Below are 24938 nucleotides of genomic sequence, written 5' to 3'. Positions count from 1 at the left end.
CCAAACTTGGTTTTTATGTGTTACATTACTATTCCTAGAAACAAATGCCAACTGTGGGTCCTTTACTCCTCTTCAGAACTTAAATTGCCTATCATCAGTATTGAGCACACCAATTGTTTCCTTTTTTGCTGTTACTCTTTTTGTTCTGTGCAGTAATCTCACAAAGTTATAAACTTCCACTCATCCCATGAAGAGCAATAGAGTGATTGAAGTTGGCTGAATTTTAGCTTTTTGCCTTTTCATCTTATTGAAGTTGGAATTAAATTTTAACCTCTAGACATAAATAGGCAATCAATATATTGTCTAGTTTTAGACAAAGTACTAAAATCATGCCAAGGATGTTCTGGATTGCTCTTAGCCAGTGAAAAGGCACCCCTGATTACCAATATTAAAAACGGGATTTTCTTTTGTCGTGCTGCTGTTTTATGTCTAAATAGGCTTTCTGCTATCTGAACTCAGGTTTTATGTTCATTTATTCAGCTTGGAAATGGCAAGAATAAGTGTCTTGGTTACATGTTAATGTTTCTAGATGTCCCATCTTACTCCATTTAATATCCCAAAATATGTTAAAAATTGAGGAGTGAAAGAAGAAGGGAGAATCCAAATTTATATATAAATTACCTTTTATACATGGAGCTTTTCTTCAGAGATACTTGCTACATTCTTTAAAACAGGCAGAATTAGAGGTCAGAAGCAGCCCAGGGACCAGACAGACCACAGGGTTAGACGTCAAGAGCCTCAATTGCCAGTTCCAGCTGACACTGACCATCTCTGAGATTGGGGAAATTCACTTTATTTCTCAGGGTCTCCTTGTGCTAATGCATTTCATGGGTGGGGACTGGGAAAGATGACAAAGGTTGGGCTAGCAATCTTTCACATGCATTCCATCTAAAATTTGCAGTGAGATCATTTCCAGGAAACCTGTCCAATTGCCTTTCTCAATGGCTTGGGTGCTATAGCTCATACAGTGTACTTTAGGAATGCATAATGAGCATGGGGCTATTTCCGACCATAAAGGAACATGCAAGCACAGTGTGGATATGACCCAGACTCCTAGAGTCATGGTTCTTGGGAGCTGCTTTCCAAAACTGAGGGAAAGTACCGTTCTTTGTTTGCAGGTAATCCTCCCTGACCTGGCGGTCTTGAGGATAGCAGTGTATGATGACAACAACAAGCTCATCGGCCAGAGGATTCTCCCACTGGACGGCCTCCAAGCTGGCTATCGACACATTTCCCTTCGAAATGAGGGGAATAAACCATTATCACTGCCCACAATTTTCTGCAATATTGTTCTTAAAACATATGTGCCTGATGGATTTGGAGGTAAGTTAAACATGTGTGTACAGAGTGTGATGTATATATATAATACATATGAGATTATAAAATATTTTACCAGTGGCTGAAAAAAAGCCTGTGCCTCCAGTGCTGCTGACCCTCAATAGCCTCAAAGAAACCAAGGATCACTGGCAGCCTTGGGGCTCATACTAAGAAATGAAAGGGAAAAGTTAGATTATTTTTAAGGTTCTTTCTTATTTGGAAATACCGTGACTTTATGTTGTGTATCAGTTTTTTCAAATATGTTTGTAAAGGATATACTTTACACTGTCATTCAAAGGCAGGGAAAGACATAATATGGAATCATTGATATTGACTGATGTCATTAAAAGATTTAAATAGAACTCAACTATCAACATGCCTGGATTTTCTTCCAAATCCACAAAAAGTTCAATTTCCCCCCAAAATCCTAGTCATTCATCCACAGAAGACCGCCTTGGTTTTGCTAAGGTAATCCATGGGAGGAATCTAAAGCTGGACCAAGTCATAGGATTTTTGCTTGAACCCAAACATATTAACTTTTTATAATCCCCAACTAAGCCAAGAACATTAAACAAAAACAGATTTTCAGTATTCTCAGAGTCTGTTTAAGCATAAGGACACAGTACAGCAGAGTGATTGCATTAAATTAACCAGCAATTCAAGTGCTGACCCTACTACTGTCCCGGTGACCTCAGGACAGTAACCTGACCTCTCAAACTCCTCATTTCTCCACCTGTAGAGTGAATAAACTACTACCTGCCTCCTAGCATTCTTGTAAGGTGCTCATCATTGCAGTATATGCCATAGCCAGGCTCAAAATTGTGTGCCTGTTCATATGTGTAGCTGTAGACACAGCTGTGGTTTCTATAATGCATTGCAACACATCACAGTCTGATTTGGGGAATCAGGGGTTATTTGTCCTTTGTTTGTGATAATGCCAGCTGCTCTGAAGGGCGGATTTTCAGCAACTAGTCCTCAACTTGAACAACTTGATTCCTGGTTCAAAGAGCCATAAGCATTTTTCACTCACAAAATCCAGAGTAAAGACTCCTTCCTCCTTCCCCTGTGTTTTTCATTAAAAAGAAAACAAAACAAAAAAGAAGCATATTAGAAGCCAGTGTATACAGTATACTAGCTGAGGGCCAGTATATACTAGTATATCCTGTATATAGTACCAGAATGTACACTGAGGCCATGTAGCAGATGTGTACATCAGGAATGTACAGTAGCAGACGTAAGGGACATAAAAAAGGCTGGGAGGGTGTGGTGGGCCACGTAAGTGGGTCAGAAAAGGAACAAGAGTCCTATACTGTGTATGTAGGAGCATGTGATGGTCACAGGGCGTCATGAACTAAATTGTTTCACATACTTGAGCTTGGAAGGTAGGCAGTGCATAATGCCTCATGCACTTTAGAAATAGCCATATAAACAAATAAGGTGGAAGACTTACAAGTTTTGCCTCTGTATGGGTTACTTTGCAAATGAAACTTGATGCTTCATTCCAGGAAAATGGGCCACTTGACTAGAAAAGGGAAAGAAGAATTCATTTAAGTTCCTACTTTGTGTCAAGCACTGTATATAAATGGAGTCCAGGAATGTGAAATTGTTCAGAACGGTTGTGGACATATGGGACATGCTGAAGAAATCTGTTTTTATAATGTAACTTATTACCAGTGTCAATAATTATATTAGTATTGATCCAAATTAATCTCTTTAAAATAGTCCTGCAAGTATTTTTCTAACATGTTACTGTGGTCACTTTTTATAGAAAACATTTGAAATTTCAGCACTGTACTGGGATTCTACTGTTAATGTCTTAACCTCAGAGTTGATATTCAAAGACTGCTCATTCAGAATTCTCTGCTCCTCACTTTTATATGTGAAGAAACTGAGGGCAGACATTATGAGACTTAAGGATACTACCTGAAAATAACAAAATAAAAAGACTTTCTTTTATAAATTTCTTATCTTTACAGCATCTTGATTTATACAATGTATTTGTATTTTCACATTCAGATCTGAACATTTATGTGCCAAACCAGCATGTCAGGAAGTGTGTTGAGACCCCATTCCCAAGAAAATTGATTTCTCTGGTTCATTAAATAGGAAAAATTTCAAAATGAAAGTGTGTACCACCGCACTCCAGCATTTTCTAGGGGAAAAAGAAAGGAAAGTTGTTGATATACATCATCATATTTTTATTTGGCTAAAGAATATAATTTAGATTAATTTATTGCACAAATGTGTTGAGCAGGATTTATTCTGTAAAAGAATAAAAAAACCTTTTATCCTGCTTCGCTTCCCCATTAGGACACATGCCTGGATCACAGGTTCAGTCCCTGGTCGGGCCCACGTGAGAGGCAACCAATCGATGCTTCTCTCTCACATCAATGTTTCTCTCCCTGCCTTTCTCCCTTCCCCACTTTTTAAAAAATACATTTCAACATCTATATAGAGTTTGATTTCATATTTGGAGATCCAAAGACTGTCTTTCTCAACCTGATAGGATGCTGTTTCACTGAGGCCACGTAGCAGGTATGTGCATCAGGAATGCTGATTGGAGCCCCTTGGCTTACTGGCTGTCAGACCTTGTATGAGCTTACAGAACATTTTACACTTCAGCTTGGGGGTAACAGCAGTCCCTGCCTCATACACAAGCATCAAATGAGCTTGGGAACAGTGCCCAACTATAGTCACCCTCATTCATTTTTTCATTTGTATTTATTTGTAACAAGCTAAAAAAAATCCATTGGTTAAAAGTTCTACTCCTTAACTTTACCCTTTAGTTTGCTGCAGTAAATTCTTTTTTTCTTTTCATTTATTCATTTATTTTCATTGTTGTTCAAGTACAGTTTTCTGTCGTTTACTCCCATCCCAGCTCACCCTCCCCCCATGGTCCCCACCTCCCTCCCATTTCTACCCCCTTAGTTTTTGTCCATGTGTCCTTTATACTTGTTCCTGTAAACCCTTCCCCTTTTCCCCTGAAATTCCCTTTCCTCTCCCCTCTGGACACTGTCAGCCTGTTCTCTATTTCAGTGTCTTTGGTTATATTTTGCTTGCTTGTTTGTTTTGTTGTTTAGATTCCTGTTAAAGGTGAGATCATATAGTATTTGTCCTTCACCACCTGGCTTATTTCACTCAGCATAATGCTTTCCAGTTCCATCCAAGCTGTTGCAAAGGGTAGGAGCTTCTTTTTTCTTTCTGCTGCAGTAAATTCTTTTGTCATAGCAACTCATCATCCTAAGAAAAATGTCTTAACTTTGTGCCTACTAGAATTTGCAGAATTCTGATGCCTTAGTAATATTACCGTAAGGTCTGTAAGCACCAACAGCTTTATGTTCTATGTAATATTTAAATGTATGTGAAATCGCAGTAAAGTCAGATGGGTGGTTTCATTTTATAAAGGTAAAACATATGTTCATGAAAGTTTTTTTTTAAGTTGAGACAGTTCTCTAAGCAGGGCCTGGGTATTTATAGGACCTGCTGGTCATGTATTTATTGGGCTTCTGTGCCAATACGAGGGTTCTCATGAGGTCACCATATGATGGCGAATCCCTACTGATGAGATAATTTGGCACTTTTGCAATTGCCCATCATTATTTCTGCCTTCTAGCATATGGTGTTCTTTAGAACTCGCAGCCACCCCTGTTTCCTCCCAACATGGATTAGGTGTAGAGCCAATGTTTTCCACCCTGACCCACTTCACTTCCATCAGATCTGTTTTGTTTCCCCATCTCAGGACACAGAGGCAGGAGGTTTTAGTGCAGTGCTTCTTTTCATTAATGTGCTATGAAAACTCCCAAGGCACATGAAGAAATAACAGAGCCAAGATGGCTACTAGAGCTTCTGAACAGCAGTCCCCCCTCATCCATGATTTCAATTACCCGTGGTCAACCTTGATACAAAATTATTAAATGGAAAATTCCAGAAGGAAACAATTCATAAGCGTTTAAACCCAGTCATTCTGAGTATCGTGCTGAAGTCTTGCACAATCTCACGGTGTCCCACACAGGACTCGGACTACCCCTCTCTCCGGAGTCTCCACACGCTGCCCGGCCCTGCCCTCTCGTCACTCAGTAGCCTCCTCTGTTACCTGATCGACTGCTGCCGCGTCACAGTGCTTGTGTTCACGTAACCCTTATTTTACTTAATAGTGGCCCCAAAGCACAAGGGTACTGACGGTGGCAAATCAGATATGCCAGAGAGAAGCCATAGAGTGCTTCCTTTAAATGAGAAGCTGAGTAAAGTACAAGATATTTTGAGAGAGAGATCACATTCATGTAACTTTAATTACCACATATGATTAAAATTATTCTATTTTATTATTAATTCATTTTATTCATCTTTTTCTGTGCCTACTTTATACGTTAAACTTTGTCATAGGTACGTATGTGTAGGAAAAAACATGGTATATAGAGTTAACTACTATCTGTGGTTTCAGGCATCCCCTGGAGGTCATGGAACACACCCCCACAGATAAGGGGTGACTACTGTAGTTTTGTTTTTCTAAGCAGTTTAAACATAAACTACCTCTGGGCTGAAGGGTGGAGATGAAGTCTGTTAACTCTCAAAAATCTTCATGTCAAAAAATGGTAGCATTCAGAAGAGAGATGACTAGGGATGAATCATGAAGCCTCCGTTTAATTATTTTCAATATTATTTTTCTACCGAACCTAGAATTAAACAGCCTTCTTGTTTACCCCCACACTCACACACAAGGTAGAAGAAGTACTGGGTTGAACACTGAGGTAAAATAAAAAAGGAAACCCAGTGGGCCTGGGCTACTGGAGCCGTGTCCACCGCATCACCTGCCGGTGCCAGCACCACCTGCAGGGCACTCCACTCGCTACTCATTGTTAGCCGTCCCTGCCGGTGACGGAAAGGGTTCCGAAGCTGATGGCAGTTAAATGACTGTCAGTATTTTTCCTTTCCCACCCACTGTTACTTTTGATGGGTTTTGTCATTTGTATTTCTTTTATTCTTACTGAGTGGGAGGGAGGGGAGCAAATAAAAGAGTTGAGCTGACGCTATGCTTCAAGAACCCAGGGAGCATCCGCATTCCGTGTAAATGTCACTCCGAGCTGTGCTTCGGGAGCTCTTTGTTCCTTGAACGGTGCTGGTCGCCGTTTTCATAGCTGTAGATTTTGTCTCCTCTTCTGCAAGTGGGCTCTTATATAAGCAAAAATGAAGTGGCCGTTTGTCTTTCTTTGTGCAGCTCCCCTTTCCGCCTCCCTGTGACTAAGGATTCCCCTCCGCGGGGAGGTGCAGGGTTCTTGTCCTGTCTTCTCAGCATCTTCACGGGTTGCTTTCCAACCCCCTTACAAAGGTAGTTCGCCATTTCTTACCTCAGATAGTTCCACAGGAGGAACCTCCTAAATTAAAATGTCATTCCTGGCATAAGAACTCAGGATTTTCTGATACAGTTTAAAGTTGTTTTGTTTTGCCCTCTCCTTCATCGATGATAAAATGACTTAATCCTCTCCATTAAATATTTGTTGAAAAACCAATTCATATAGCAAGAATATCCATGGTCATGGCTTCTGCTGAACTAAAGAAAATATTAGTAAGCATGCCAAAAAAAAAAAGGCTTCCAGGATGGATTATGGTGAAATACATCAGGAATTGCTAGGCCGAGTGAATTGAAACAGGCCTCTCATTGCATAGTTTCTTGAGATGTACTGGGGAGCCCACAGGGAGGGGACGCATGAGCACTTCAGGATCCTAGTCAAGCACAGGATCCTTTTGCCACTGAGCACCTACTGGATCTTCTAGCATTCTGGGAAATGCAGTTTGGGGAGTGCGTAATCACTTGGTAGAAGCTAAAGGCTAATCCAAATTCATAGTTACGAGCTTTGTTCACCTTTATTAGCATCGCTTTGCAGCCAGTAGGGGAACAAACACGTATTTCTCTGCTGCTTTTATCTCTTGATGAGGTAGAAAGAGTAGAGTGAGGAAAGGGAGGGAAGCTGGGCCAGGAGTGAGCACAATGGGAAAGCAGGGTCCTATGTGCCGCCACTAAGGCACCCAGATCAACTCCTTGAAAAGCAATGGTTTGACAGACGGACAAAGGAAAGCTGGAGTTCTCCTGAGAAGCCTATAAGTGTCAAGAAGTTTGTACTAAGGAATCTCTAACTTCTTTTTAGTCTTGGGAAGGTTGTGAAGGATGGGCAGGAGAGAGAAAGGGGGGAAACTACCCAGGTGGAAAGTGTTCACCAGAAAATGGCACTAAACCCCCAAATAGATCATATTTTTAAAAAATCAAAATGAATAAAAGTTCCATTAAGTCTAGATGAAAGAAGCAAATGAGAAAACGCAAATTGCTTTCTTTTTAAAAAAGAAAAAATTCCAGCCCTGATCGATATGGCTCAGTTGGGCATTGTCCCGCAAAGCCAAAGTCTGCAGGTTCAATTCCCAGTCAGGGCACATGCCTAGGTTGCAGGTTTGGTCCCCAGTCAGGGTGCCTATGAGAGGCAACCAATCAATGTTTTTCTCTCACATCAATGTTTCCCTCCCTTTCTTTCTCCTTCCCTCCCCACTCTAAAAATAACTAAATACAGTCTTTCTTTTAAAAAAAGGAAAGAGAGAAAAAAGGCTCCAGAGCTTTGCCATAGCCTCCAAGTATCTAGAAAATTTTATCTCACCTTGTGTGTTCCCTGGAGTCAGAGAGGTTTGTGTGCACACCCCTCTGCCTGTTAGACAGTCGGTGTGGCTAGTCCCTAGACTGGCCTGTTTATGCATTAGTCGGTGTGACCAGCACTTAAAATTTATTCTTGCCACAGTGGTGTGTGCTGTGGAGTATTGAACAATATGAGATATAGCCAATCACAATGTTCCCCTGATATGAGGGGGAAAGCTCTGTGGAATGTCAGATTGGCAGCAAAGGAAGATGCCAGGTTGACTTGAATATGCAAAACTTTGGCCATGAATATGCCAAATTTATTTAACTGCTTCATAAAATCTTTTTGCAAGAAAAAAATAAATAACATTTTCAAGTAGAGACATACAAGCATATAAAGGTATGAAATATTTGAGATACAGATTCTCCTATACATTATTTTACATGTGGATTGTAGGGGACCAGCTTGTTTTGGTCTGGCAAATGTGACTCAGCTCTGTATGGAAAACCTACAGAAGTGAAGTGGTGGGCAGGAGCCAGACCTTCAAATCAAGTTCTCCCATGGGAATCAGACCTAAAAAAATGCACACAGACTGTTATGGCTTGCTCTTGCTAAAACTCCATCACGCTGGTCTAAAACAACAAATGTGTATGTATTGTCTATCTTCAAGGTAATTTCCAAAGCCTGTGTGAATTTTCCCAAGGACAGAACTAATCAGCTTGTTGCCTTTCCCTTCTGCATGTTATTTTCATTTCCTTGATTGTGCCTAAAATGTAGACAGTAATATTCTATGGAATAGATAATAAATCCTTCTTTGATGTAAGACTTGAGAAAAACAATAAAAGCCTGTCTAGGCAGGGGTTGAGGTGCTCTCCCCTTGAGAGACTGGTCAGGGCACCATAGACACTCTCCCCTTGAGAGAGTAGCCATGCCATTCCCTTTTTCCTCACAGGATTGTTGTTGCCTCTGCATTTATTCTCATCTTCAGTCACAATAGGCGGACTCTGCTGGCCAGAGTCCACCACATCTGGCACCCGAACAGGAACTTGAACCCTGAACCCTCAGATAGAGCACACAACCCAGGGTTCCAATGCAGGAAAATAAAACCTCAAAACCTCTGACTGAAAAAAATTTGTGGGGGTTGAGGCAGCTGGAAAAATTCCCAGCCTCACAGGAGAGTTCCTTGGAGAGACCCAGAAGGTCCTAGAACATACACAAAACCACCCACCCAGGAATCAGCATGAGGAGGGCCCAGTTTGCTTGTGGATAGCAGCGGAAGTAACTGAAAGTGGACAGAGGGCTGAGCAAGCCACACTGTTCCCTCTCAGACCCCTCCCCCATGCACAGCACCACAACACAGCAATGGGGGTTACCCTGCCCTAGCAAATACCTAAGGCTCCACCCCTTACTACGTAACAGGCGGGCCAAGACAAAAAAATGGGCCCAAATGAAAGAACAGATCAAAGCTCCAGAAAAAAGTTCAACTAAGTGACAAAGAGATAGCCAACCTATCAAATACACAGTTCAAAAGTGGTAATCAGGATTCTCACAGATGTGGTTGAGTATGGTTGCGAAATAGAAGAAAAACTGAGGGCAATGAAAAGTGACATAAAGGAAAGTGTACAATGAACCAACAGTGGCAAGAAGGAAACCAGGACTCAAATCAATGGTGTGGACCAGAAGGAAAAAATAAACATTCAACCACAACAGTGTGAAGAAACAAGAATTCAAGAAATGAGAAAAGGCTTAGGAACCTCCATGACAACTTTAAATGTTTCAACATCCGAATCATAGGGGTGTCAGAAGGGGAGGGGAAGAGCAAGAGATTGAAAATTTATTTGAAAAAATAATGAAGGAGAACTTCCCCAATTTAGCAAAGGACATAGACTTCCGGGAAATCCAGGAAGCTCAGGCAGTCCCAATGATGTTGGATCCAAGGAAGCACACACCAAGACACATCATAATTACATTATTCAAGATTAAAGAAAAGGAGAGAATGTTAAAAGCAGCAGAAGAAAAGGAGACAGTTACCTACAAAGGAGTTTCCATAAGACTATCCATGGATTTCTCAAAAGAAAATTTGCAGGCAAGAAGGGGCTGGAAAGAAGTATTCCAAGTCATGAAAGGCAAGGACCTACATTCAAGATTACTCTATCCAGTAAAGCTTTCATTTAGAATGCAAGAACAGATAAAGTGCTTCCCAGATAAAGTCAAGTTAAAGGAGTTCATCATCACAAACCCTTATTATATGAAATGTTAAAGAAACTTATCTAAGAAAAAGAAGATAAAAATATGAACAGTAAAATAATAACAAACTCACAACTACCAACAACCAAACCTAAAAAAAAAAAAACTGACCAAACAACTAGAACAGGAACAGAATCACAGAAATGGAGATCACATGGAGGATTATCAGTGGGGAAGGGGAGAATGGGGGAAATACTATAGGGAATAAGCATAAATGGTAGGTAGAAAATAGATAAAATAGACAGGGTAAGGTTAAGAATAGTAGAGGAAATGTAGAAGCCAAAGAATTTACATGTATGATTCATGGACATAAACTGTGGGGAGGGGGTGGAATGCAGGTAGGAGCGGGTGTGCAGGGTAGAGGGGAATAAAGAGGGGAGAAGGGGACTACTGTACTAGCATAATCAGTAAAACACATTTTTTAAAAAGCACCATAACACACTGTACCCTCTTTAAAATTTTTTTTATTTTTAAATTACAGCTCACAAGCAATATTATATTAGTTTTAAGTGTATAACCCCATGGTTTGATATTTATAAAACTTACAAAGTGTCAGTCTGATAAATCTAGTAGCCATCTGACACCATATATAGTTATTACAATATTATTGACTATATTCCCTATATTGCACTTTTTATCCCTGTGATTATTCTGTAACTACCAATTTGTACTTCTTAATCCCTTTACCTTTTTCAACCAGTCCCCCAAAACCTCCCAGTCTGGCAACCATCCAAATGTTCTCTGTATCTTTGTGTCTGTTTCTGTCCTGCTAGATTGTTTATTTTGTCCTTTACCTTTCACATATAAGTGAAATTACCTGGCATTTGTTTTTCTCTGTCTGACCTATTTTACTCAGCAAAAAATTCTCTATGTTTATCCATGTTGTTGCAAATGGCAAGATTTCATTCTTTTTTATGACTGAGTATATTTTATAGTATATATATGCACAAGTACTTCTTTATTCATGTATTGATGGACACTTCAGTTGCTTCCATATTTTGACTAATGTAAATAATGTTGCAATAAACATGGATGTATATGTCTTTTTTATTTAGTATTTTGGGTTTCTTTGGATACATATCTAGAAGTGGAATTGCTGGGTCCTTCTTTGTCTCTTACTGCAGCATTTGTTTTAAACTTTATTTTGTCTGGTACAACTATTGCTATCACAGCTTTTTTTCTGTTTTAAGCTTCATGAAATATCTTTTTCCATCCCTTTACTTCCAGTCCATGCGTGTCTTTTGATCTGAAGTGAGTCTCTTGTAGACAGCACATGTAGGGTTTTATTTTGGTATCCATTCAACCATTAAACATCTTTTCATTGGAGCCTTTAATACATTTGCATGTATTATTTCTTGGTAGGATATTTTTTATTGTTGTCCAGTTACAGTTGTCCCACCTTTTTCCCTGTTGCCTTCTTCTTCCCTGACCCTTCCCCACCATTCCCACAGTCAATCCCCTCCCCATTATCTGTGTCCATGAGTTCTCTATTCATATTCCTTGACTTGCTCCTTCCCCTTCTTTCTCCCATTATCTCCCTCCCCTCTCTTCTGATCACTGTCAGTTTGTTCTTTATTTCCGTGTCTCTAGTTCTTTTTTGTTGGTTTGATTGTTTTGTTTATTAGATGCCACTTATAGGTGAGAGCATATGATATTTGTCTTCCACTGCCTGGCTTATTTCACTTACATAATATCCTCAGCTCCATCCATGTTGTCAACAAGGGTAAGAGTTCCCTTTTTTCTCTCTGCTACATAGTATTCCATTGTGTAACTGAACCGCAGTCATCTGATCCACTCATCTACTGATGAGCATTTAGGCTGTTTTCAGCACCTGGCTATTGTAAAGAATGCTGCTATGAACAAAGGAGTGCACAGGCTCTTTTGAATTGATGTTTCAGGATTCTTAGGGTATAATCCAGCTGCGGGATCACTGGATCAAAAGGCAGTTCCATCTTTATTGTTTTTGAAGAAATTCTGTACTGTTTTCCACAGTGGCTGCACCAGTCTTCATTCCCACCAAGAATGTGCTAGAGTTCCCTTTTCTCCACATGCTCAAAAGAACTTGTTTGTTGATTTATTAATGATGGTCATTCTGACCAGTGTGAAGTGGTATCTCATTGTAGTTTTAATTTCCATCTCTCTAATGGCTAGTGATGTTGAGCATTTTTTCATGCATCTCTGAGCCTTCTGTATGTCCTCCTAGAAGTATCCATTTAGGTTCTGTGCCCATTTTTTCATTGGATTGTTTGTCTTCCTGGTATTGAGCTATATGAGTCCTTTATATATTTTGTAGATGAAACCCTTGTCTGAGGTACCATTGGAAAATATGTTTTCCCATATGGTTCATTCCCTTTTCATTGTGTTGATATTTTCTTTAGCTATGCACAAGCTTCTTAATTTGATGTAGCCCCATTTGTCTAATCTTTCCTTTATATCCCTTGCCCTAGTGGATGTATCAGTGAAAATACTGCTACATGGGATATCTGAAATTTTCCTGCCTATGTTTTCCTCTAGGCCTTTTACGATGTTACAACTTACAAGTCTTTTATCTGTCTTGAGTTTATTTTTGTGTATGGTGTAAGTTGGTTGTTTAGTTTCATTTTTTACATGCACTTACCCACATCTTCCAACACCATCTATTGAAGAGGGTATTTTTATGTCATTTTATGTTCCTGCCCCTTTTGTGAAATATTAATTGACCAATTTGACATGGGTTTATTTCTTGTCTCTCTATTCTGTTCCATTGATCTATATGTCTGTTCTTATGCCAGTACCATGTTGTTTGTTTATACAGTGGCCTTGTAATATAGATTGATATCAGGTATTGTGATCTCTCCTATCTTGTTCTTCTCTCTGAAAATTGCTGAGTTTTTTTGAGGTTGTTTAGGGCTCCATACAAATTTTTGAAATATTTGTTCTAAATCTATGAAGATTGTCATTGGTATTTTTATAGGGATTCCATTGAATCTATAGATTGCTTCAGGTAGTATGGACATTTTCATGATGTTAATTCTTCCAATCCATGAACATGGTATATGTTTCCACTTATTTGTGTCTTACTTAATTTCTTTCTTCAGTGTTCTGTAGTTTTCTGAGTACAGGTCTTTTACCTCTTTGGTTAAGTTTATTCCTGAGTATTTTATTTTTCTTGTTGCTATAAGTAAATGGAGCTTCCCCCTAATTTTTGTTTCTGATATTTCATTGTTGGTGTAAAAAATTGCCTTTGATTTCTGAATATTGACTTTGTATACTGCTATTTTGCCAAATTCACGTATTAAGCTGAGGAGTTTTCTGGTGGATACAATAAGGTTTTCAATGTACACTATCATATCATCTACAAATAATGACAGTTCTACTTCCTCCTTTCTACTTTGGATGCCTTTTATTTCTCTTCCTTGTCTGGTCACTGTGGCTAGAACTTCCAATACTACGTTGAATAAAAGTGGTGAAAGTGGACACACTTTTCTTGTTCCTGCTCTTAGGGGAAAGCTTTTAGGTTTTACCTGTTGAGTATGATGTTGGCTGTAGGTCTCTCATATATGGCCTTTATTATGTTGAGGTATGCTCCCTTTATTCCCACTTCGCTGAGCGTTTTTATCATAAATGGGTGTTGTACTTTATCAAATGCTTTTTCAGCATCTATTGATATGATCATGTGATTTTTGTTTTTCATTTAGTTTATGTGGCTTATTACATATATAGATTTGTGAATATTATAACATCCTTTCATCCTTGGGATGAATTCCACTTGATCATCATGTATGATCTTTTTAATGTATTGCTGGATCCAGTTTTCCAATATTTTGTTGAGGATTTTAGCACCTATGTTAATCAGAAATATTGGCCTGTAGTTTTCTTTCTTTATTTTGTCTTTATCTGGTTTTATAATTAGGATAATGCTGGCCTCATGAAAAGAGTTTGTGTAATTCTGTTAGGGAGAACTTGATAAACACAATTTTTAAAATTTGTAAATTATGTTCTGTTCTAAGGTAACAAGAATAATTTCTTGTGGTATTGGTAAATTATACAAAATTATATGAATTTTGTTTCAAAGCACTTGGAACTCTTCAACTGATGTATAAAAGGTGGAATTTTACTGTTTTTAAGTGCAAATTATAGCTGAGAAAACACTGGAGAAATATTTCAGTTTATCTAACACAGAACAAAATTGGCTTTAAACATGCATTAGCTTTCTGATCTGAAAATCATACTTAGCGCTAGAGGCATCTCCATGCTTCAGGTACTTTTGACATTCATCACCTCTCTGAATCTCACAGTGCCCTGCAGGGTGGGTGGTATCAGTTCTAATTTTCACATGAAGAAACTAAGGCTGGGGACATTAATCAACTCGCTCAAGGTCACATAAGTAAGTAGTTAGGAACCCAAGGCAATTTCCTTGACTTGCTCTGCCATACTGTGTCCTTTATTTGGGGAACAACAAAGGGAAAATAAGAGAAAATTATCTGGCCTTTGATCCTTGCTCTTTTTTTCTTTCTTTTTACATAGGAAGAGATTTTATTTTTATATAAAATTTCGTTGTATCTAGGAATCAGACTTCTTTCTCTGTTTGTCTACATATTTATATCCAGTTTATAAGGAAAAACAATCATAACACTGACAGAAAGAATGTCTCCTGCTTTGTGCTCACCATGACTACTTGAACCCTCAAGTCAGCTACTACAGATGCCAGCCCACCAGAATAGTGCCCACAACAAACCCAGAGAAGCCCATTTACTGTTTTAATGAGCCTTCTCTTATTTCTTGTTTTCAGCAACTAGCCCTGCTTTCGGAACTTGCCTTACTTATATCCTAGGAGAAGGAACTGAGAGGTCACAACATGGGTCCAGGATTCTGAATAGTGTATTAGTTGCATTTTCTTGAATTTTTTTAGTAAAACAGAATTAACAGCTCAGTGTTCTTTTTTATTCCCCAGATATTGTGGATGCTTTATCAGATCCAAAGAAGTTTCTTTCAATTACGGAAAAAAGAGCAGACCAAATGAGAGCTATGGGCATTGAAACTGTAAGTAGCAATAGTCAACTAAAGACAGCCAAGTGGGGGAAGTTTAGTTGTCAAACAATGAATACAAGAGCAAAAAAAGTAATACATGAATATGACAAGGTGAAAGAAGATTTTTGAAACTGAATTTACCTATTCAACAACATAGTTTCAAGGGTCCATGAGAGGGGTAACATATTTAATAAAATGTGACCACTGTCTGAAAAACCCAGTTCTTCAATGTGGTTTCACTCACATTTGGGGATCTTTCCCCCATTAGAAACAAAATTTTAAATAATCCGTCATTTAAAATATAGGATGCTTTTGTGATGCACTGAAATACCAGCCAACCCAATTCTGTAAATTAATGAAATTGACATTTATTATTTTTTTTATTTTTACCTGTCTTCCATCCAACCTTCTTCCATTTCAGTGCATACATGTTGTTTCTTTTTTTTAAAGATTTCATTTATCTATCTATCTATCTATCTATCTATCTATCTATTTATTGAGAGGGGGAAAGGAAGGGAGAAAGAGAGAGCTCAATGTGTTGTTGCCTCTGGCACGACATTTCTGGGGACCTGGGTTGACTGAGAATTGAACCAGTGACCCCCTGACTCACATGTCGGCAACTCAGTCCACTGAGCCACACCAGCCAGGGCATGTTTCTTTGTTTTTAAGGCTCCCTTCATCACACTCTTTAGTTGGGAGTAGAAGCAACAATCTCTCCAGTAGCTAGCAGAAGAGAAGGTATACCCCGCTTGTAAAAGAAATGGATCTTCTTTTCTTGGCTTCATCCTTTGCTTCAAGCCTGAGGAAACCATGTAATGTTTCCTCCTGCCTGCAAAGATCCATCTGTGAAGAGGGTTGCAGGGGAGAAGTTTAGTGGTACAGACTGGATGCAGTGATATAGAGAATGTTCAAGACAGTGGAACTTGAGGTGGCATTCATTTGGGTTAATGTAAACTCTTCTGTTCCAGAGTGACATAGCCGATGTGCCCAGTGACACTTCTAAGAATGACAAGAAAGGAAAGACCAACACTGCCAAAACAAATGTGACTCCGCAGAGCAGCTCTGAACTCAGACCAACCACCACAGCCGCCCTGGGGCCTGGCATCGAAGCCAAGAAAGGTAAAGGAATGTAGTTTGGGCTCCTTATCTGTTCTGGTAGCTTTGGGCTCTTTTTAAAAAGTCTCTTATGGGGATATTTAGAATTGTTAATTTTGTCCATTTTCATTGCTCCATAAAGCTCAAGAGCAGTATGTTTTCTTAGGGATTGGACAAGCTGCTTACTTTCTCTGATTGTTTAATGAATCAACATTTCTGTTTCATCTGCTAGGTCTCAGAACTCTACGACTGATAGACTGCTTGCCTCAACTTCATTTAGCTCTCTTTCTGGGGATTCTTCCTTTCCTTCTGATTGGAGGTTCTTTGTCTCCCCATTTTAGGTGGCTCTTTTTGTTTGTTTCTTCATATTAGATTGATCTTTTTTGTCTGCCTGTCTGTGGGGTAGACTTCTGTGGCAGGAGACCTGTGGGACTCCATCATGCATTTTCATTGATCTCCAGAGCTGGGCACTCTTGTGATGCCCTTTATGCCATTTATGTGGGCTCTGTTGTTGTCATTGGATTTTGGTTGATGTTGGGTCCTTCTTTGGTGGGTTCTTCCCTCCACCTGGCTGACTGGGAGTCACTCCACCCACCACGTCTCATATGCTCCTGTGTAGGTACTGCCAGAACCAAACAAAACAACCTAGAAACAAAAGCCCCTCCCACAACCACACCATCAACATCAAATGAACAAATGTTAATAAAGGTGCAAAGAGATTAAGACTATGATAAGAAAGGAAAAATGAATGTGAGATGACTAACTGAAAGAACAATGATTTTGAGAAGGTAGAGGAAGGAGAAATAAGTGTGAGGAATAGGAACAAGGTGAAGAAAGAAAGAAAAGCAAATTTACATTGGAAATTGAAGAAGAAGAGAATAAACAAGGTAGAGTAAGAAAAGGGAAGAGTATATTATGAGGTTTAAAAAAAATTTTAGCCCTGGCTGGTGTAGCTCAGTGGATTGAGTGTGGGCCTGTGAACCGAAGAATCACGGTTTGATTCCCAGTCAGGGCACATGCCTGGGTTGCAGGCCAGTTCCCAGTGGGGGACACATAAGAGGCAACCACACATTGATGTTTCTCTCCTTCTTTCCTTCCCTCCCCCTCTAAAGATAAACAAATGAAATCTTTAAAATTTTCTTAAACAGTGAAAAAATAGGAATAAAATTGGAGAAAAGGTCCACCACAGCAATACCAATGACAAATGAGCAAAGATTAGTACAGATGGAATGAGAATAAGAAGGAAAAAAGAAAGAAAAAAAGCTTATGCAATGTCTAAAGGAAAGAAACGTGGTTTTGAGAGGACAGACGAAGAAGAAATAATAAGAATGAGGAATGAAAGCCAGGCTAAGACAAGGAAAAGTAGAATTTTAAATGAAAAAAGAAAGGGCAGGAAGAAGGCAAATGGAATAGGAGAAGGGAACTATAAAATATGTGATTTGAATTACAAAAACAGTGAATAGGAATAAAGTTGAAGAAATGCAACAAACAACCACCATATCAACAACCAACAAAAATTAATAAAGGTGAAGAGAGAATAAGGATATTATAAGATCAGGAAAAGAATATGAGATGACTAATGACACGAAAAATAGCTTTGAGAGGCTGGAGAGGGGAGAAATAGTAAGAGTGTGGAATAGAAACAAGTCACTGCAAGAGAAAAAATAAAATTTAAAACAAAAATAAGAAGAGGAAGGAAGAAGGAAAATGCAGTAAGAAGGGAGGAGCAAAATATGAGATTTGAAATAAGCTAAAATAAAAAAAACTAGTGAAATGATAGGAAGAAACTTGAAGGAAAAAATGAATGTTAGAAAGCTATGCTGAAGAAAAAATAACACAAATAGTGACGAAGACCGTGGTGGAGTCCATCTCAGTAGAATCCAGTGTCTGCCACTGCCTTCTCTTTCTGGGTCTGCCCTTGGTCATGTCAGAGAGTGTCCTAGTCTGGCCCTGGGTAGCCGGTTCGAGACCACGAGTGATCCACAGCCTGTGGCTATCTCCTTCAGACTTGGCAGGTCCCCACTGTTCTGCCCTGCCAGCTTTCCATCAGCACAGAGCCCAGGATTAGTTCAGTTAATGACCCAAGAGCACTGCCAGTACGACCTCCATCTGCCTCCAGACCAGGTCTCTGGTGCCATCAGGAAGTCACACCCAGGGGGCGCTGTTCAGTCTTCAGGAGAGATGGTGGGAGTGTTTCCCCAACCCCTCACCACACATCTTGGTCTGTCTCAGACCAATGTATTGTTTCTGGTGAATTAACTGTTTCCTGTGAGGAGTCAATCTTCGTAATAGGAGTAGCCCTTTCCTACTTGGTGCAAACAACAGCTGTAAGGACCAAGGCCGAACACCCCTTGTTGTGCCTGTCTCTAATCTCTCTGCTCTGCTGGTTTCAGTGGATCAGGGCATAAAGAACAGAGCTATTGCTCATAGTGTCTGGGAGAAGTTCAGAAAGGACTCTTTCAGAGTTTTTCCCTCTTTCCCCTGCGGATGTGTGCCCAGCAGGGGGCTCCTGAGCTTGGCCTCCCTGATCTGCAAAGCCTGTAATTCCACAGGTATGGGTTGGGCACACTGCCTGAGAGGGGACTTGCTTGCTGTGAGGACTCTCAGGCTCTCAGCGCCTGGCCACCCAGTTCCCAGCCTGCCACTCTCACAGGAGATGTGGGCCAGAACTCTTCACTCTGCACAGTCCCATGCTCTCCATCCATGCTGTGTTGGGTCCCACAGTCCCTTCAACATGACACTGTCACTCTGGATTCTTTGCTGGCAGAGTTGCTGGCGCATGTGCATGCGTGTGCAAGAACAGGTTCCCTACCAAGTCTCAAGTCTCACCTCAGCTCTTCTTAAAAGAGTTTCTATGTGGCCCCTATGCTGCAACACTGAGCCCTGGGGGGCCTTTTCTCCATGCACTCCGCCTCCCCAGAAAGAACAAAGCCTCTCTTGATCAGGACTGACCACAACCTGCCAGTGTCTCTGACAGTTTTAGCTAGAGTTTCTCTCTGGATCTTTCCCAGATGGCACTGGGAAGAGTCCAGCAGCAATACTGTGTATCACAGGGCGATGGTGGGTTGCTTACCCCGCTCTGTCCAGTAAGTCTTGGCCACAGTGCTGCTGCGCTCCAGCTGGGGTCCCAACATGGTCTCTGCTGGTCATATTTTCTTTATGGGGTTGACATCCCATCCCCCACCTGCTGGACGTATTGGCTGATAACAGATCACAGCTTCACTTTTCTCCCTCAAGAGTTGTCCTCGGACCATGAGAGTTCTCCTGGAAATGCCTGGAAAATTCTGCAAACCCTCTGAAGACCTCAAGTGACTAAAATGGAGTTGCAAAAGCCCAGTCTCCTTACCTGGAAGTAGAACAAGTCTGGAGGACCATTTAAGCTAATGAGCTCCCCGTAGGATCAGTCTGAGGCTGCATTTCAACTGGAAATACCCCCTAGCTTCTTCCTCTGCCCTGTCCTGCTTCTCTCACCCACTTAGGGCTTTCTCCCAAGAGCCTTCCCTCAGTAAATCATGTGCACTCAAATCCCAGTCGCAGGCTCTGCTCCTAGGAAACCCAACCTAACACAATAAGCATTTAAGTGTCTAGTAAATAGCTTTGTAATAAAAAATTAAGATATTTATATCCATAACATTGCACATATAGCTGCTTCAAAGTCTTTAGATAAGATTTCAAAACTGAATTTTCTATTATCACTTATATTCTCCAACTTGTAACATACACAGTGTTTAATCTTTTTTTTAAGGCATTGAACTTATCCCTCAAGTGAGGATAGAAGATTTAAAGCAGATGAAGGTAAAATTACTTGGTCATTTTCTAAGCACTCTCATATTATGCCTATTGGCAAAACCAACATATTTTTATTTCTCACCTGGTGTAATTATTGTGGCTACAAAAAACTTACATTGGATCCTCTTTGTATTCTCCACAGGCTTACTTGAAGCATTTAAAGAAACAGCAGAAGGAGTTAAATTCTTTAAAAAAGAAACATGCAAAGGTACAGTGTTTGTGTGCATACTTATTTTTTGTGCAGTTTTGTTTGCCTATTTGTTTTTTTCTTTTAATTCTCTGATGAAAACCTAAAGCTCCTATTTTTTGTTATGGAACAGTGAAGTCTTTATAGCCAAAACACTGCTCAGACACTACTGCCAGCCAACTGGGTAGAAGTACCTGCATTTTAACCCATTAGACATGAGATTAGAACATGGAATCCCTTTGGGATCCATTGTCCCTGATTTGTAATCTGTTTTCCTGGCAGTTATTTCAAAGGCATAGCAGAGCTTTACCAGTTTAAAAATTATTTAATAAAATTAATGTATCTAAACTAGTGGGTCATAGCCCAATAGTGACGACCAGCTCGCAATCTTAGCCCCTGGGTACCACAATGCCCTGGGCTGCTGGCCCATAGTTTGCCACACACAGTGCATGGAGGGAGATGCTGACAGGTCTATTTAAACCCCTCACTTAGGGCCCCTAGAGAGCGAGCTCTTCTCACTCTTCCCCTATTATCTGAACTCTGCTCAGTGGCCTACTTCTGAAATGTAGGTAGTTTTCCTTTTTACTCATAAGAAGAAGTCTTTCCACAGTGATCAATGATCAAGAGAAATTACAAGAGCTAGTTGCAAACTGAAGAGAGCAGCAGGAGGTGGCCTAAGGAATTCTCACCTGGCTTGAAAAACTTCATAGCACTTTCCAGCTGTCCAGTCTCTGCTCATGGAGAAAGGCAATGCCTCATTTGTTGCTGGGAAGATATTATGTGTCCTCTTCCCATTAGGGCAATGAGAGCAAGAGAAACTTAATTTCTTAAAAGGACCTCTGAGTTCTTTTAAACTAATCCTGCATTCCCACTCCTTTATACTCTGAGCCAAGCCTCAAACCAACGCAATTCCCTCAAAGCTGGACTGGAGTGATGGACCTCTGAATCACTTCAAAGCTTAAGATGCAAAGAGCTTGGCCTCAGAACTCTTGTCATTTAAGAGTGTGCCCCTTTGAGAATTTCAACCTAATGTTGGCCTAGTAATAGCCCCTGTATTATTGGGCTGGTGGCTTAATGGATTTACTGATAACAAGGTCACTTCAAAGGCAGACTGCTCCTAAATTTTGTGAATAATTTTGTTCAGTGGATGTCATTACATTGCCTATAGGAGAAACTTGCTATATATTTCTGTAAATGTGGGACTGTTAGAGCTGTTTAAAATAGTGATCTTAGTTTCGTTGTTCACTGACAACAACCTATAATACGGAAAGGAAACAGAAAAGGAGAGAGAAAAGGAAAGAAGAGAGACTGCAACCTGGATGACTTGAATTATTGGGACTGGACTTGCTGCCCATATGACAAGGCATCATCAGCAAATTGTCCTTCCCTTTAAACTGAATCTCTGTTGCTGAGGCGGGCATCTATTTCAGTGGCCTTTGGGCTACTTGGAAACTTAGAGTTTTGGGCCTCATCCTCATTTACTATTTCCTTGAGGTATGATCAGGAAATATATTGTGACTGATAATAATAAGAACAGCAATAAAGCAGCTAGGATTTTTGCATGCTCAGTATTTTCCAGATGCTGTGCTCAGCACCTTGCATATATTATCTATTTAAATTAAAAAGAAAAAAAGAAAGAAAGAAGAGTGGCAAAGATGATATCTCTTAGCTTGGGCTGCTTTAACAACTTACCATAGACCAGGTGGTTTAAAAAGAGGCATTTATTTCTCACAGTTCTGGAGACTGGAAGTCCAAGGTGAAGGTGGAGCCCTCTCTCTCCTTTCTCTTCTTATAGGAACACTAATCCCGTCCATGAGGGCTGCACCCTCATGACCTGATCACACCTAATCTCCAAACTCTATCAGGTTGAGCTGTAGGGTTTCAGCTTAAGGATTTGCGGGGAGGCACAAACATTCAGTCTTTAAGAGTTGAAAAATTACTTTGCTGTGAGATAATTTAGAGGTGGCTTTAGTAGCTCTCTCTCTCCACTTTGGATGCCATTGTGCTTCATTCCTCCCATTTTCTTTACATTGTTGACAGGAAAATAGTCATATTATTTAATAACCTGTAAATCCCAGATGGATGAAAGAATCCAAGTTGCTTTCTTTTTTTTTAAAGGAAAGATAATCTTTTTTAAAAGATTTTATTTATTTATCTTTAGAGGAGAAGAGAAGGAGAGAAATATCAATGTATGGTTGACTCTCGTGTGTCCCCTGTTGGGAACTGGCCTGCAACCCAGGCATGTGCCCTGACTGGGAATCGAACCGCAATCGTGTGGTTCACAGGCCCGCGCTCAAACCACTGAGCTACACCAGCCAGGGCACCAAGTTGCTTTCTTTTATAGGAAAAAACCTTGAGCTTCTGGGAGCCCCCCACTGCAATAAAATCAAAACCTAAAAGAAGATTTTAATTCCCTGAATCCCACCTAAATGGACTTTTTAAATAGTTTTGTGTGCTTTTTTTTTTGAAGAATCCTTTAAAATTCCTTAGGTCAAGTGATAGAGCTAAATTGCCACAGTAAAATATGCATGGTGTTGCTTTTTAGAACACTTTCAGAAGCATTCTGAGCAGACAGTGCATTTCATGACTTGTTTTCCATGTCTGCAGGTACCGCAGAACTTCAAGTTACTAGTGTGTGATTATAAACTTATGAATGAATTCCTTCTCCCACCCTAGATATATAGGGGGCCCACTGTTATTCAGGCAGCTTTGGCAGTATAATTTATGAGCTCTTAATTCTGTAACTTTTTTACAGAAAACTACCACAGCCAACAATGCTATCATCTACAACATGCAATGTCATTTTTGTGTTGCACATTTTACAGCTATTCTCAAATCCTCATATGATCCCTGAAATGTAAATAAAACTGTCTGCATTTTAGACATGAATTAAATGAAATTCAGAGAGGCGAGTCCTTTGCCCCCAGTAATATAATTAGTTAATGCTATTATAACTAAAGTGCTATTCATCTATTAACTGTCCAAGGACTTGCAAATAATTATTTTCAAATCATGAGACCTTCTGGCCTATAAATTTTCTCTCATTTTTCACTCTATAATATTTCCCTAACATTTTCACCGTCTCATCTGAACCAACTGAGACCAAGCAGAAGCATCGGGGTTTCTTGAGGCCTCAATTCAGAACAGACATACCATGCTATTCACCTCATTCTCTTGGCTCAAGTGAACCATAAGGCTGCCCACGATTGAAGGAGGAGGATGCTACCATTTGACAGGAAGAGCTGCAAAGTCACATCTCAAAGGGAGATAGATACAGAGGGGAAAATAATTGTGGTCCTTATTGCAGTCTAACAACCATTTGCTAAATAAGATAATTTACTCTTAATATAAGCACAGCTTGAATGACTCAACCTAGCTGGTAGAGATGGGATTTGAGCCAAAATTCGTTCTGACTTCAGAACTCAAGCTCCTAACCACCATATAGAGCAAAGGTTGAAGCTTTATTTAAAAAATGCATATTCTCGTGCCCATCAGGGACTGACTTACGATCTCCAAAGAGTCGTCTAGGAAAACATTTTAGAAGCTCCACTGCTCTGCCCACTAACTTCTGAGAGCTGTGCCTTTTGGAATATTATTCAGCCCTCTTTTATGTCCCTCGGCCCCTGAGTGGAAACCCCACGGATTGCCTGACAGATGAAGATCAGGTCTCCTTAAAAACCCAGTTTCGCCCTATTGTCAAGCAACAGTGGTGATAAACTCCCCCAGCCTTTCCAAGGCACAATGTCCACAAACTTTTTCTAATAGTCTGAAGCCACCTACAGTGGGGCTAAAATTTGCTACCCAAAAGCCTTGGGTTATAAAATTACCTACCAGAAAGGGAAGGTGGCCTGGGTTGCACCCTCCTATCTACAGCACCCACGGCTCAACCATGACCCTTGGTAGCGGAGCCTGTTACTTAGTCCATATTCAGTGATTGGAGGTACTATCAGCTATTACACATCAGCCTGGGTAAATAACTTCACTTTTCAGACCTAAAGGGGGCAGAGAATTCATGAACTAACTCCCAGTGGTTTATGTGTGGTCCAAAAGACAGCTTATTTCCAAACTTGAAAATTAGCTGCAGGATAAAGAAGAATTAGTGGTGTGAATATAAGAATCTACCATTTGCAAAAGAAGCACCATAGAAATAAAAGATGTGTGATCTGCTGTTAGGATAGTGAGAAGAAAAAAACAGGTAATGACCGTGTGAGCCCCAGTGAGATCAAGATGCTAGTTAACATACCCTTTGACCCTGTGAATGCAGCTGGCAATCAGAGTTCTACTTGGCCCTCACTTTCCAGAACCACCTCTTTAACTTGAAGTGTAGGCAAAGGGAATAGTTATCAAGGATCCATTATAGAGACATAGAACAAACAGAACTAATCAATAGTGATCCCAACTTAGCACCGGATTTCTTGGAGCCCAGAGCTAGGGTTATTTTCATGAACAGGTAGGCATGCTTTTCAACTGTCCAATGTGTTCAGATTCCTAAAGCAAAAATATTTAAAACCAAAAATTGGATAAATATCCCCAGTAGCACATTAGAAAGAAAATTGCAACTCACATGCCTGTAAGGACCAAGTAAGAAGTCAGTAAAGAAAGTTGTCCAAAGGGCAAGTTAAACCCAGCTCCTGCATTGGTGCCTCCAGGCTCTGTGGGCCAGCTTCATTCTCTAA

At 40.1% G+C, this 24938-nt stretch overlaps 1 protein-coding gene across 6 annotated transcripts in view; it reads left to right on the top strand.

Annotated features, from left to right (window-relative positions):
* Positions 1-24938, top strand: part of PLCB4 (phospholipase C beta 4) — a 386228-nt gene that overhangs the window by 340073 nt on the left and 21217 nt on the right. For all 6 annotated transcript variants that reach the window (XM_037051657.1, XM_037051659.1, XM_037051661.1 and 3 more), the window contains 5 exons: positions 1119-1323; positions 15115-15203; positions 16160-16310; positions 20032-20081; positions 20218-20283. In XM_037051657.1, the coding sequence (XP_036907552.1) occupies positions 1119-1323; positions 15115-15203; positions 16160-16310; positions 20032-20081; positions 20218-20283 (561 nt within the window). The remainder of the gene's footprint in view (positions 1-1118; positions 1324-15114; positions 15204-16159; positions 16311-20031; positions 20082-20217; positions 20284-24938) is intronic.

Source organism: Sturnira hondurensis, unplaced genomic scaffold (assembly GCF_014824575.4).
Source record: "Sturnira hondurensis isolate 20B ecotype Veracruz unplaced genomic scaffold, ASM1482457v3 Scaffold0007401, whole genome shotgun sequence".
Taxonomy (NCBI): domain Eukaryota; kingdom Metazoa; phylum Chordata; class Mammalia; order Chiroptera; family Phyllostomidae; genus Sturnira; species Sturnira hondurensis.
The sequence above is the reverse complement of the archived record's forward strand: the minus strand, read 5'-3'. Positions and strand labels throughout refer to the sequence as shown.